This window comes from Nicotiana tabacum, chromosome 7 (assembly GCF_000715075.1).
Source record: "Nicotiana tabacum cultivar K326 chromosome 7, ASM71507v2, whole genome shotgun sequence".
Classification (NCBI taxonomy): Eukaryota; Viridiplantae; Streptophyta; class Magnoliopsida; order Solanales; family Solanaceae; genus Nicotiana; species Nicotiana tabacum.
Window position 1 is genome coordinate 49,455,454 of NC_134086.1, and position 14,763 is coordinate 49,470,216.

Here is a 14,763-nt window from a genome sequence, read left to right on the forward strand (position 1 = left end):
TCTCTGGTATGATAGTTGGGAGAGATCCAGGGGTCCGAACCCTCCTCCAGCTGTGTGGAAGGAATTTTCTGAGGCCTTTCTTCGTCACTACTTACCAGTTGAGATACGACGAGCTAGAGCTGATAAGTTCTTGAACCTTAGACAAGGTAATATGAGTGTGCGAGAGTACAGTATGCAGTTTGATTCTTTGGCAAGGTATGCTCCCCATATGGTGGCCGAGATGAGTGATAGGGTGCATATGTTCGTGAATGGGTTGGGACCACATCTAATAAATGAGTGTACGACAGCCTCTTTGGTGGAGGGCATGGATATTTCCCGTATTCAAGCTTATGCCCAGACCCTAGAGGATCGTAAGCGCTAGCAGAGGGCAGTTCGGGAGCAGGATAGAGGCCAGCATAAGAGGGCGAGATTTGCAGGGTATTCTGATGACTTCAGAGGCCGCATCAGGCCACAGTTTTCGAGGAGTTCGGCGCCACCTGTAGCTAGTGCTCCTCCACAGTTTCAGAGGCCTCGATATGATCGATCCTATTCTGGTCCAGGTCAGAGTTCGCGGGCATCTGGCTCGCAACATCATAGGGATACTAGTCAGATGAGACCCCCAACACCACATTGTGATCAGTGCGGCAAGGCCCACTTTGGACTGTGTCGTCGAGGTTCTGATGCATGCTATTCGTGCGGGCAGCCTGGCCATATGATGCGGGATTGTCCTAATAGAGGAGGTGATGGTATGGCTCAGCCGACTGGATCTGTGTCTGGTTCTTCCTCATCAGTTCGACCTCCAGCACGGGGTTTTCAGCAGTCAACAGGTCGTGGTAGGGGTAGAGGTGCAGTGCCGAGTTCGAGTGGTGCTCAAAATCGAACCTATGCTCTAGTAGGTCGACAGGATCTCGAGTCGTCTCCAGATGTTGTTACAGGTATTATATCTGTGTTTTCTTATGATGTATATGCGCTGATTGATCCGGGATCTACATTATCATATGTTACACCATTTGTGGCTAATAAGTTTGGCATTGAACCTGAATTGATAAGTAAACCCCTTGCGGTATCTACTCCGATAGGAGATTCTGTGATTGCTAGAAGGGTATATAGAGGTTGCACTGTGATGATTTGTAGTCGTCAAACCTCGGCAAATTTATTTGAGTTAGAAATGGTTGATTTTGATGTGATAATGGGAATGGACTGGTTGGCCTCATGCTATGCAAATGTTGACTGTCGTACGAAGATGGTTAGGTTCCAATTTCCGGGTGAACCCGTCATTGAATGGAAAGGGAACATTGCTACACCGAAAGGTAGGTTTATTTCCTATCTTAAGGCAAGGAAAATGATCTCAAAAGGTTACATTTATCATCTCGTTCGCGTTAGGGATGCGGAGGCGAAACCGCCTACTTTACAATCAATCCCTGTGGTTAACGAATTCCCAGATGTTTTCCCAGATGAACTCCCGGGCCTTCCTCCTGAAAGGGAGATTGAGTTTAGCATTGATGTGTTGCCTGACACTCAACCGATCTCTATTCCTCCATACAGAATGGCCCCGGCAGAGTTGCGAGAGTTGAAGGTGCAGTTGAAGGACTTGCTGGATAAGGGCTTTATTAGGCCTAGCACTTCACCTTGGGGTGCACTAGTCCTATTCGTGCGGAAGAAAGATGGGTCGTTACGGATGTGTATCGACTATCGACAGTTGAATAAGTCTACTATAAAGAACAAGTATCCACTTCCAAGAATTGATGACCTGTTTGACCAACTCCAGGGTGCCAAGTATTTCTCTAAGATTGATTTACGTTCAGGGTATCATCAGGTGAGGGTTAGGGAGAAGGATATTCCAAAGACGGCCTTCCGGACAAGATATGGGCACTTTGAGTTCTTGGTGATGTCGTTCGGGCTAACAAATGCCCCAGCAGCTTTTATGGATCTCATGAATACTATATTCAGGCCCTATCTTGATGTGTTCGTGATTGTATTCATTGATGACATTCTAGTGTATTCTCGTTCGGAGGCGGAACATGCGGGCCACTTGCGGATAGTATTACAGACGCTTCAGGATCGTAAGTTATATGCTAAGCTCTCCAAATGTGAATTCTGGCTGAACTCAGTAGCATTCCTTGGCCATGTGATATCTGATGAGGGTATTAGTGTCGACACTCAGAAGATCGATGCAGTAAAGAATTGGCCGAGACCTACAACACCATCAGAAGTCCGCAGCTTCCTAGGGCTAGCAGGATATTATAGGCGGTTTGTAGAAGGATTTTCCTCTATATCATCACCATTGACTAAGTTAACACAAAAAGCTACCAAATTCCAGTGGTCTGACACTTGTGAACGTAGTTTTCAGGAGTTGAAGAATCGATTGACATCTGCACCAGTGCTCACTCTTCCTGAAGGAACAGAAGGTTATGTGGTATATTGTGATGCCTCAGGTATAGGTTTGGGGTGCGTATTGATGCAGCGTAGGAATGTGATTGCTTATGCATCAAGACAATTGAAGAAGCATGAAAAGAATTATCCAACCCATGATTTGGAATTGGCTGCAGTAATATATGCTTTGAAGATATGGCGGCACTACTTATACGGCGTCCATGTTGATATCTACACAGATCACAAGAGTTTACAATACATCTTCAAGCAGAAAGAGTTGAATTTGAGGCAGCGTAGGTGGCTTGAATTATTGAAAGACTACGACGTCGAGATATTGTATCATCCCGGTAAAGCCAATGTTATGGCAGACGCTCTCAGCCGTAAATCAATGGGAAGCTTAGTACATATTGAGGCGGGTAGATGGGGGTTGATTAAAGAGCTTCATCAGCTAGCCAATATGAGAATCAGATTGTTAGATTCTGATGACGGAGGTGTTACTGTACAGAATACATCAGAATCATCTTTGGTAGCCGAGGTAAAAGCACGACAATATGAAGATCCTATCTTAGTACGATTAAGAGAAAGCATTCAACAGTGTAAAAGTATGGCTTTTAGGATCGGAAAAGATGGGGCACTGAGATACCAGAGCCGATTGTGTGTGCCTAATGTGGCAGGGTTGCGAGAGAAGATTATGAATGAGATTCATCAATCCCGATATTCCATCCATCCCGGCTCGACAAAGATGTATCATGATGTCAAGGAGCAGTATTGGTGGGATAATATGAAGAAGTCTATTGTAGAATTTGTAGCCCAGTGTCCCAGTTGTCAACAAGTAAAGATAGAACATCAGAAACCCGGTGGATTGCTTCAAAATATAGAGATTCCGACCTGGAAGTGGGAGGTGATTAATATGGACTTCATTATTGGATTACCTCGCTCTTATCATAAGTTTGACTCCATCTGGGTGATAATTGATCGACTTACAAAATGTGCCCATTTTCTACCAGTGAAGACAACTTACACGGCTGAAGATTATGCGAAGTTGTATATCAAGGAGATTGTTAGGCTTCATGGTGTGCCCATATCTATTATATCAGACCGAGGAGCTCAATTTACGGCTAACTTTTGGAGGTCTTTCCAGAAGGGTTTAGGCACACAAGTAAATCTCAGCACTGCATTTCATCCGCAGACTGACGGACAGGCTGAACGTACCATTCAGACGCTGGAAGATATGCTACGATCATGTGTTCTAGATTTTAAGGGGAATTGGGATGATCATCTTCCACTCATAGAATTCGCCTATAACAATAGCTACCATTCCAGTATTAAAATGGCCCCATACGAGGCACTATACGGGAGGAGATGTAGATCACCAGTTGGATGGTTCGAAGTCGGTGAAACAGAATTATATGGGCCAGATTTGATTCACCAAGCTATTGAGAAGGTGAAAGTGATACAGGAGCGATTGAGGACGGCACAAAGCAGACAAAAATCTTATTCTGATGTCCGACGTCGTGATCTAGAGTTTGAGGTTGGTGATTGGGTTTTCCTGAGGATCTCACCAATGAAGTGTATTATGCGTTTTGGGAAGAAAGGTAAGCTGAGTCCAAGGTATATCGGGCCGTATAAAATTCTTCGACGGATTGGACAGGTTGCTTATGAGTTAGAATTGCCATCAGAATTGGAATTTGTCCACCTGGTATTCCATGTATCTATGTTGAGAAAATGTATTGGAGACCCTTCTCGAGTCATCCCTATCAAAGATGTACAAGTTACAGAGGACCTATCATATGAAGAAGTGCCAGTGGCGATATTAGATCGGCAAGTCCGCAAGCTGAGAACAAAAGATGTAGCTTCCGTCAAAGTATTGTGGAGGAACAAAAATATGGAAGAAATGACATGGGAAGCAGAAAAGGAGATGAAGTTAAAATACCCTTACTTATTCCAGAATGAAGATAACAAGGATGCTGGTGGAAGACAGGATACATTGGAAGAAGAAACGGCTCTATGAGGTAAGCAATAATTTGAGAATACTCCTCCTTAATACAAAATGATGATATGTAGATAATGTAAATACGCATAATGCTTTGTGTAGACTTGTGAAACCATATGTTGGGCTTAATTACTTGCAAGTTTTGCTAGTGGCCATTTTATAGGGGAAAATTGATCGGAAATTTCCATTGGAATCCACGATGATTTAAACTCCCCATAAACCCTTACATTCGAGGACGAATGTTCCTAAGGGGGGGAGGGTGTTACAACCCATATCCGCATGTGTTAGTTCATGCCATATATTAGTTAACATAAATCCAAGAAGGAATTATCTTTGAGATGATAAGAAGTCAATCCTATTGGTCTTAAGTGATACAAGAGTGTATAAGGGTGATTAACCAGTATTAGAAGTTAAACGAATCAAGGATGTTGTAACTCGTATTTTTAGGTAATCTAGCGGTGCTTAATACACTCAAGAGGTCATTTATTAAGGTATTTTAATCATATAATATCCGTATCATAAGTCTTGAAGTCAAACGAGTTATGAAACAAAAGTCGACAAAAGTTGTCGCAACTTAGGTTCATAATTTTACTTAAACATTAGGTCAAATGTTTCTAAACTTTTCTCATAATTTAAAAGGAATTACGGGGTGATCTATCCACCAAATTAAATATCTATGAGTCTAGTTTCCAACGCATTAAACCGTTCATCGATACGATCTCGGAGTAGAGAGATATTCGCGTTTTCGCGAGACTGCGCCAAGCACCTCTCTATGGGGCCCACTAAGTCGGTTTAAGATATTTGGACCTATATAGGATGACTACAACCCGTTTTAAGTCATTTCTTTTCACTATTTTCAGACCTTAGAACCCTAGGAACATCCTCTCAAGGTTCTCTCAAGATTCAAGACCCAAAAAGGGGCAAACAACACAAATCAAGTGTCGGGAATTCCGTGGCGCTAGTAAGTCTCTTGTTCTTCTTGTTGTTGCTCATTTTTGTGTCGTTCCAGCTCGTGTGGGAGGTTTTTTTAAAGGGTTTATGTTCTGTAAATACTCCCTCATGTTCTTAATATCAATCCTAGGTGATTTCAAGCCTTCTAAAGTGATTCTAGTGTCGAAAAACACTAATTGATCGCTAGTTTCGCTTTTTGGTTGTTGTAGCAGCATTGGAGGGATATTTCATGGAAATTTAAGGTCAAATTGGAGTTGTTCTTTCTGTATAAAGGTAAGGAACCTCTTACTCTATATGTATTTAAGATTATCCAAGGTGCGGCTAAGCCATTGAAGCTAGAACTTGTGAGATATATATCGAAAGGTTTGGTAGTAATGTTATTGTTTTGTGGACTGTTTTGCGTTGTTGTTGGGCTGCGTATTTTACTACTATCTTGTGGAGTTTTGGAGGAGGAAGGGTGTGGGGAAACACCATATATATGTAGAGTTATGGTCTGATAGTTATTCGTAACATTTCCAGATTGTTTGACACGACTATGGTGGTCGTCGTATGTATGGAGTGATTAGGCTGTGTGTGGACTATATTGGGAGGCTCAATATGTTTATTATTGATGTTGTTTGGGGATGTTTGGTGACTATTTTGAATGGTGTGAGGTCATATATATAGGGGAGGTGCTGTCCGTTTCATCGTAAAATAGGTTGTGGTCGATATATAATAGTTATGACGCTTAAATGATAACGATAGTATCGTTTCTCTTATTGTAGACTAAGGAGTTTTGACAATTGCATAGCTTGATATTGGGAAAGTATATACAAGGTATGTGAGGCTATCCCTTTCCTTCTTTTGCACGACTCCGATTGTACATAATGTAATGAACGAGCTTCCAAAGATACTCTACTCTTAGAAGCTAGTAGTACTTACATTGTTTTCCCTCTTATGGAACGATTGATACATGTTGCTTCTCTTATTCTTATGTTATCAATGTTGTTCATACTTCCTGAATCTTATAAGGTTCATAGTGAAGACTTAGTCCTAATAACGTGTACAGAGGATACCGACCTTACGTCACTCCGAAAGGTTTAGAATGTGATTCCATGAGTCGAGCATGCATTATATATATGTATCTATTTTACTCTACCGAGCCACGCTATAGTTGGCCGGGTACGGCACCTATTGTGCAACCACTGATCAGTTGGGTTTTACCGAGCTCCACGTGGCCGGGTACGATTCTACCGAGCCTATTATGGCCGGGTACGATATGATGATGATGATGCCCACAGAGGCGAATGCTTTAAAGGTTTATGTATTTATACATATGTATCATGCATTTCATGTAAGTAGCCCTCAGAGGTACTAAGATGTTACAGGTTGTATATTCTCTATCCTTGCTTACATTACTGATCGCATTTATGGTTCCTTGCCTTACATACTCAGTACTTTATTCGTACTGACGTCCTTTTATTTGTGGACGCTGCATGTCGTGCTGCAGGTCCTGATAGACAGGCATGTGCAGCTCCCCCACCACAGTAGACTGTCCAGTTCAGCGGTGATTGGCGAGATCCCTTCTCCGGACTTGCCTTGGTCTTGGTATGCAATTTTTGTTATAGACATTATGGGTATGTCGGGGCCCTGTTCCGGCTATGTTGCAACACTTATGTTCTGTTAGAGGCTCATAGACAGGTGTCGTCTCATGTATAGTTTGGTATGCCTTGTCGGCTAGTTTTTGTTGTATAGTCTTTCATAGTAGCGAGGTAGCTCATATCTTATACATAGTTTCTTGATTGTCTGGTCATCCCCTGCTATGTATGTTCATGCCGTCATATTTTATTGCTGGTTGTCCATGATCTAGGTCTACCATTTATATTGATCTCGTCAGCCTTAAAAGATAATAATGAAGGTTAGATGAAATGTACGTTGGTGCTCGGCAAGTGTGGTCGGGTGCTAGTCATGGCCCTTCAGTTTGGGTCGTGACAATGAATTTACTATGTTGAGTCATTGTCTCGTACCATGTTGAGTTGTTGCCAACATAACGATTTTAAATAAAAGAATTGTTAACATTCTTACCTTATGTGACTCTTAAGTTAAAACTCGTCATTTCATTCGATACTTTACTATTTCTAATATTTCTCATATTTCACTTTAATTGATTTCTCAACTTAATCTCTTTACCTTGTCTAATGTTTTACTTTAATTAATAAGAATTGTTATTACGTTTTAATTAATAAATTCTATTTTAAATTCGCTAACTTATCCGATACTTTATTTTATTTGCAAATGTTATTTTCTTCACCCAAATGATTTCTAAAATAAACTCATTTTCTCATTGATCTCCTCCTTGGTTCAGAAACTAAAATTTTACTTTTACGGTATATAAATAAATCTCTTGAATATCTTAATTAGCATTTGACACGGATAGTATGTACCGGATAGCACGTAAATTTTACCATGCGGAAGTGATTTGGAAAAATGTGGGCACAAAGTGCCTTGTGTGTAAAGTTTGGAAATTGGGACTTATGATCTGAGATTAAGAGAAGTGGTATTTGGGATAATTCTTGTTGATATTCGTGCATTAGAAACGATTTGATTGATTGAGTTATCATCGATTTCCTTGCTTGAACACATTCATATCTCACATGTACCCCGGCTGTGTTGTTACTTAATTATTTGGTTGTTTCTCGTTGCTAATCACGTTGCCGTTATTTTCATTGTTGAATGTAATTTGGAATCCTTCTACTATAAGCCTTAAATTGATGTTCTTTCCTTGTTAGCTTTATGTTATATCCTTCACAGGTTTACATGTACGGTAGGTATCTTGACCTGACGTCGTCACTACTCTATCGAGGTTAGGCTTGATACTTACTGGGTACCACTATGGTGTACTCATGCTTCTGCGCATTTTTGTGCAGAACCAGGTACTTCGAATTGAGTTGGTTTTGAGACTTATGCTCGTGCGGCTGGAGACTTCAAGGTACATATGCTGGACGTTCGCAGGCTCCAAAGTCACTTTCTGTTGTATTTATTTCCATAGTTTCCTATTATTCCGGAATAGTGATGTATTCATTATATATAATTACTCTTAAAAAGGCGTATGACTTGTACTACTTGTTTTGAGATATTGTATCATTTCGAGACTATTGGCTTATTTAGAAATTTTCGGTACATGTTTAATAGTTGTTTAGTAGAACCTGTTATCATTTCGGTATGTGTTAGGCTCACCTAGTTTTAGAGACTAGGTGCAATCATGACTCATTTGGACTGAAGCATTAAAATCCAACACTTCAGTAGTCCAACAAATGATTGTGCTAAAACAGGATCAAGAAATGGTTTTGTTTTTCTTCTGAATGCAGCTTTTAAGTTCATCTTTCATTGAACAACATTTTTGTTTTTGGATACAGTACAACAACAGATCAAAAAAATTCATTTGCTACAAAAGCTAGAAAAAAATCTACACTGTTGAATTCCCCTCTTCTTGGCGGATCCAATTTGGTTCTGAGAGGGAAGTTTCCATTTTTCCATCGTCAAAAAATTTGAACCATTTTTCGATTTATGCATGCCATCCGCTCGTCTAGTTGACTAAACTACATTGTAAAATTTCCAGTCATGAGTATGTGCATCTACGTACTTTCATATTCTTGTTTCCCACGTTCTAGAATTAATGATGGCCTGAATTTCCTCCAATGTTTTCCCCTTTGTTTCTGGCACTACCTTTGCTACAAATAGTATAGTGAGTACACAGAATCCAGCATATAGCATAAATGTACCTGAAAATTCCAAAAAAAAAATAAAAAAAATTCAGTTAAAAGGAAATTCTTAAGGGTGTGACAGTTTACATATATGCAGAGTTGATGGAAATTTCTCCTTACCAGTGGCACTCCAGGACATGAGGAAACTGAAAGTGAAGGAAACCGCCCACGCGCCCAACCAGTTCACTAACACTACCAGACTTCCACCAGCACTTTTTACATGAATCGGAAAAACCTGCAAAATAAGAGTACAAATTTAATTTAACTGATTATTTTAAAGAAATTGCTTACACAATGTTTGCATAGAAGTGATCAAGGATCGGATGTGATATAATAAATTGTATATCGAGTTCAAGCTCGTGTCAATAACCTCAGACTAATCAACCAATATTGAATAATATGTAACAGATGGAACACTACTTGAAAACGGTTCTTCTGCTAGTACACAAAAACAAAGCAGCAGACTGAATTACCTCTGACATAATAACCCAGGGAACTGCTCCCATTCCAATTGAAAACGCGGATATGTACACCTGTGAAGTAGAATTTAGACTTACATTCTCACAAGTTTTACATTTTACTGTACAAGAATGAGTAAAAATATCATATGGCAATTGAATATTTACCAGGACACCAGATACAGCTAGAATTGGAACCCATTCAAGTAAGATGCCGTTTCCCTAATTAACAATAAGAACATATAAAGATAATCAAAATATGAAACCAAAACTTTCATTAACTGATTGACATTTTATGCTCTCAGTAAGTTACCTTCAGATAGAAAGAAGCTCCAGCCATAAAACAACCAACAAATGTCCCAGTTGCTGACACCTGAAAACAATGAAACAACTCTTTTCAGTGATCTATATCGTCAAAGATTTTATCCAGTGCCCTTTTGTAAAATGTAAATTTACCATAAGAAGTGGCCGTCTTCCTGATCTATCCATCAAAAATGCCCCAACTACAGTAATAGGGACCTGTCAAAATAACAGGAATAGAGTGTTAGTGATCCAAATTTTCACTCTATTGAGATTTTTTCAGTTTTAGCAAGTTATCAAGATTTACAAACCTGAACTATGGCATAGGCAATAGTCCCAATATTGCTGTTTTTAAGTCCTGCATTTTTCATTCACATTATTAGTCAAAGTATTTGAGATCTTCTTTGCCACAGTTTAAGCTGAAAGGCACATTTACCTGCTGACTCAAAAGTCTGGCTAGCATAGAAACCAATACCATTTATTCCTATAAACTGTTGGAATACCATCAATCCAATACCAATCTGGAATAAAAAGTTGAAGAATTTCAAGAATATTAGCTCCGTGTAAGCTCTTCAAAATGCATAATATTTAGGACATTTTAAGGAAATGACTTACCATCACAGATCGAATGTACTTGCTACCGAATAAGTCCAATATTCGAGCTTTAGGGAGGCTTTGAAGAGTATCAACATAAGCCTGGATTTCGGCAGCTTCAAGAGAAATATCCGCATCTTTACCGCGAAGTTTTCTCAATGCCATTTCAAATTCTTTCTCAAGACCTACTTTTGCCTGCAATTTAATTACCATATATTCATTAAACTTTGTTCAATCTTGATGATGAAACTTGAATAATTCATATTATGTTGAAAACTCACCAGCCATCTTGGAGATTCTGGAATAAAGAATAGACCTACTAACAAGAAAGTGCATGGTAGAATTCCTACAAATGAAACAATTAATTAGTCCTCGTCTGTCCTGTATTCAAATAAATAAAAAGGGCATTCCGCGCGGGATCCGGGAAGGGCCGCACCCCAAGGGGTGTGATATAGACAACCTACCTAACGCAAGCATTAGTGGCTGCTTCCACCCGTGACATATAGGTCACACAGAGATACGGAAACAACTTTACAGTTGCTCCAAGGCAACCCTTCTATTCAAATCAACTTCATTTTTAAAATATTTATATGAAATGAGTCAAGAATTACCTGTTAAAGCAAGATTTCTCCATGATATAACTGTTCCTAGTAAATATGCAACTGATGCACCACAAACAATCATAAGCTGCAGACAGAACAAACTACAAAAGTCAGAACCCCACAACTTATAATTATTTCTTACTTTTACCATTTTTTAATTTATTTTTCTATTTAAATTTTGACTTGATTTAGAATTTTATTAAGTACTTCAATTTGAGTTTTCTTACTTGATTAATTGTTGTCAATCCTCCACGGAGATCCTTTGGAGCTATTTCAGCAATAAACACTGGTACCTGGTTAATTTACCAAGAAATTAAAAGGGTTCAGTAATATTCCAAGATTTTAATAATTCTTGAATTTATTTTAATAAGCCGAGAGTGGAAAAATGAGAAAATTTAAATATTTACCACATAAGAGAATATTCCAATGCCAAATCCTGTGAGGAATCTTCCCACATCAAGTGTCAAAGTTCCCTGCATCATAACCAAACATATTAATAATTATTTGGAGATCTAATAAGAGTAAATTCTTTTCAAACTTTTTAAATAAAAAAAATTGCATAAAGATTCATACCATGGAAAAATAGACAGCAAGCCATCCTGTGATACAGAAAATAGCTGACATTCTCATTGCCTGTTCCCCCCAAAAAAAATCTCATTAATTTTGCTACTTAAATGCTTATTATTATTATTATTATTATTATTATTATTATTATTATTATTATTATTATTATTATTATTATTATTATTATTATTGCCTTCTTTTAATTTTTTTTTCTTCTGGTTTCTCTCGTATAATAGTTAAATACCCCTTTTCTACCAATGAAATCTGCAATTCTGCCGCTTGTGATAGCTCCAATCATGGCACCAATTGTGATGATGGAACCAAAAATGGAGTACTGCAAAAACAAATTAAAAAATTAGCTTTAGTTTTAAATTTCTCCACACAAAAAAAAAAACAGAAAAAAAGAGAGAAAATTTACCAAGAATGTAAAAAAATGCAAACCTGAGCAAGTGTTAAATTCAAGTCATTCCTAATTTCAGATTGAGTGGGTGCTGAGTATCCCACCTGCAAAAAACATTAACTTAAGCTAAACAAACCTTTTTTTTTCTTAGGCTTTAGATGTTTTTGTTTTAAAATTTCATGGTCCTGACCAAAAAAACAAAAGGAAAAAAAGAAAACCAGTTAATAAATCGTTTTAGAAAAGAAAAATAAACAAATATTTTTCCTGTTCCCTTTACTGGAAAAAACAAAAAGAACATCAAAAGGAAAATAGAAATACTTACACATGATCCAAATTCAAAAGAACCACAAACTGCAACACAAGTGCTTAACAAAACCATTCCAATGGATTCATTTTCCTTACTGATTAATTCTTCATCTTCAGAATCAACAATTTTAGCATTTTCAAGAAAGGGTTGTTCCAAATTCTCAAGCCCATTTTCAATATCTTTGCACTCATCAATGGCCATTCTTGAAAAAGGTAGGCAAATTAAACAAAGGGGCTGTTTTTTTTCTTTTTTGTTCTTTTGTTTTTTCTCTTAAGAAAAAGAGAAAAAACTCAAGAACTCAAGATGGTTTTTTGAGTGTAATGAACACAAAGGATTTTTGCCTTTTCAGTTCTTATGTGTTGAGGAAAAAAGTGAAATTTTGGTAGGTATTTATATGCATGCAGTAGAGGGGCAAAGGTAGATATTTTTGAGAACTTTATGTACTTCATATCAATGATTGGAATTATAATGATAAAAAAGAAAGAAAGATATTTGAGACAAAAGCTGTAAACAATTGGAGAAGATTAGGATTCATGTGGGATTAAAGCTGTCACTGACGTGTGATCGTATCAGCTCATTTTGTTGCTGTTCATATGCAACTGGAATTTTTGGTACGTTAGGAATTTGGATTTCTTTTTTTGTTTTTTGCTGTTTTCGTAATTTAGGAAATTCAGAACTTTATCTAACCTAATTTATTACAGCATTATGTTCGAAATTTACATTAATTGGACTTGAATTTTGTTGGTGTAGTTAGTGACTAGAAGAAAAGAAAATGCAAATTTAAACTTTAATTAAATTAAAAAATGACTTTTAAAGTGTCTGTTGGAAGAGTTGACGTTTAGGTTTAGGAGAAAAAATATAAGTATTTATAATACCGTTGGACTAACTATCTTAATTCTCTTCTCTATCATGTTCTCGCGGAAATCCAAGTTTTCGTTGAATTTTTATGTCATTTGCTTTAGTAAAATTCTGGACGATTTCTACCACAAATTCAGTAGCAACATATATATAGTGGGAGTTTAAATTCCTTAAAGATAAAAATTACTATATCAAACTATCGTCTATCGGATTTTCTTTTTCCCACAAGTTTATTTTCCCAACATATTTATTCTAGATTTTGCAAAAGTTGGATGTTACTAATTTTACTCCAACCCCGTCTTACGAAGCTGAATTTTAAAATTATTCAATTTTGGGTACTAAATATATGTAGAAATTTGCACTTAAATGTTTTTTTTTTTTCAAAAGGGTGCTCACTTTAAGTGAGTACATGGCTCAACGTTACAAAGTTTAATCTGAAATATATCATTCAACTGTTTGCTATTCTAATTTTTTCAAAAAATAAATGAAGGTTTATGATATTGATCCACGTAAGATAATCTTGATATCAGATTGAAGTTATTTTTTGTAAATTCCAGACGAGAAAGAGTTTATGGAAACTAAATGTCATACAGTTCAGATCCACTGCATTCAACAATTATAATTATGTTATTAGAATTAGGCTAACACAATAAAACTTAAGAGCTCAGCTGACTCAGCTACATGTCAATGGCTGATCCTTTCATCTTTTTGGCATAATTTAACTTTTCTTAGCGGTGCATTATTTGTTTGGTAATTCATTTAATTGCATTACCTCTTTATTTTTATTGAGTTAGAGTGGCACTTTCCGCTCTTTAAGCGGTGCCAAATAAATGACTACTTGACTCGTAATTCTGAATATAAAATTTTCATTGACATGTAAAAAGTGGGTTTAACCCTTGGATTTGGTAATATATCTAAAAATTATTAAATTAAACGTACTCGCTTTGGATGCAAAAATACCAATATAGATTAATGACATATTTAAACCAGCAAAGATACGCCAAAGAGCCCGACAAATGATAATTTGGACGAGATTAGACATTTTTGAACTATGTACGCATGTCACATTGGTTGGATTATTTTTTTCCTTACATACCAATGTAAAAGAAGTATTTGCTTTATCTAAAAGAAATTGACACTATTATTATGTAACTAGTAAAAAATTTGTTCGTGCTTTGCGTGCGATCATTAAAACTTTATTTGGCATACAAAATAATCTTTATACTAATATCCTAATATGTTAAAAATTTATACAGTTTTCCAACCCAATAGATTAAATTTCAAATTTTAATCCATCTTTTATCTAACAAATTAGTGTGATTTTTTTGTTCTAATTTTCTATCGCTTATGTGTTTCTAGTCTTCTAGACCTCTCCAATATAAAAATAACAATACAGAATGAAAGAAATTAAAAGAAAAAGGGTAAAATCGAATATATCACACAAATCAACGAAATCAAATTCTACAAATATTTTCTCTAATTTTTTCCTCCCCTTTTCAATTCCATTTACCTTTTTCTTCTATTTCTTTTTTTTTCTGTTTCTTTTTCTTTTCTTATATCCTTACCCATTCATTTTTTTAAAAAAAAAAAAGAATGATAAAACTCATTTTTTCAAATCTAATAGATTAAACTTCAAGTTCT

At 36.9% G+C, this 14,763-nt stretch overlaps 1 protein-coding gene across 1 annotated transcript; it reads right to left on the bottom strand.

The window, feature by feature from the left end:
- Nucleotides 1-8,620: 8,620 nt before the first annotated feature.
- Nucleotides 8,621-12,625, bottom strand: LOC107762556 (sugar transporter ERD6-like 16). Its single transcript, XM_016580923.2, has 17 exons — nucleotides 12,280-12,625; nucleotides 11,999-12,061; nucleotides 11,802-11,891; nucleotides 11,567-11,626; nucleotides 11,401-11,466; nucleotides 11,221-11,286; nucleotides 11,003-11,078; nucleotides 10,673-10,737; nucleotides 10,413-10,586; nucleotides 10,234-10,318; nucleotides 10,109-10,155; nucleotides 9,954-10,016; nucleotides 9,811-9,870; nucleotides 9,666-9,719; nucleotides 9,513-9,572; nucleotides 9,160-9,274; nucleotides 8,621-9,057 (listed from the first exon to the last, which is right to left on the bottom strand). The coding sequence occupies exons 1-17, from the start codon at nucleotides 12,463-12,465 to the stop codon at nucleotides 8,921-8,923; spliced, it is 1,467 nt and encodes a 488-aa protein (XP_016436409.1). The 5' UTR covers nucleotides 12,466-12,625; the 3' UTR covers nucleotides 8,621-8,920.
- Nucleotides 12,626-14,763: the final 2,138 nt, after the last annotated feature.

Coding starts and splice junctions, on each gene's coding strand:
- LOC107762556 (XM_016580923.2), bottom strand. CDS start 12,465: ATGGCCATTGATGAGTGCAAAGATATTGAAAATGGGCTTGAGAATTTG. Junction 11,467..11,566: donor TTGCTGTCTATTTTTCCATG/GTATGAATCTTT, acceptor GTTATGATGCAG/GGAACTTTGACACTTGATGT. Junction 10,738..11,002: donor GAGAAATCTTGCTTTAACAG/GTAATTCTTGAC, acceptor TTTCATTTGTAG/GAATTCTACCATGCACTTTC.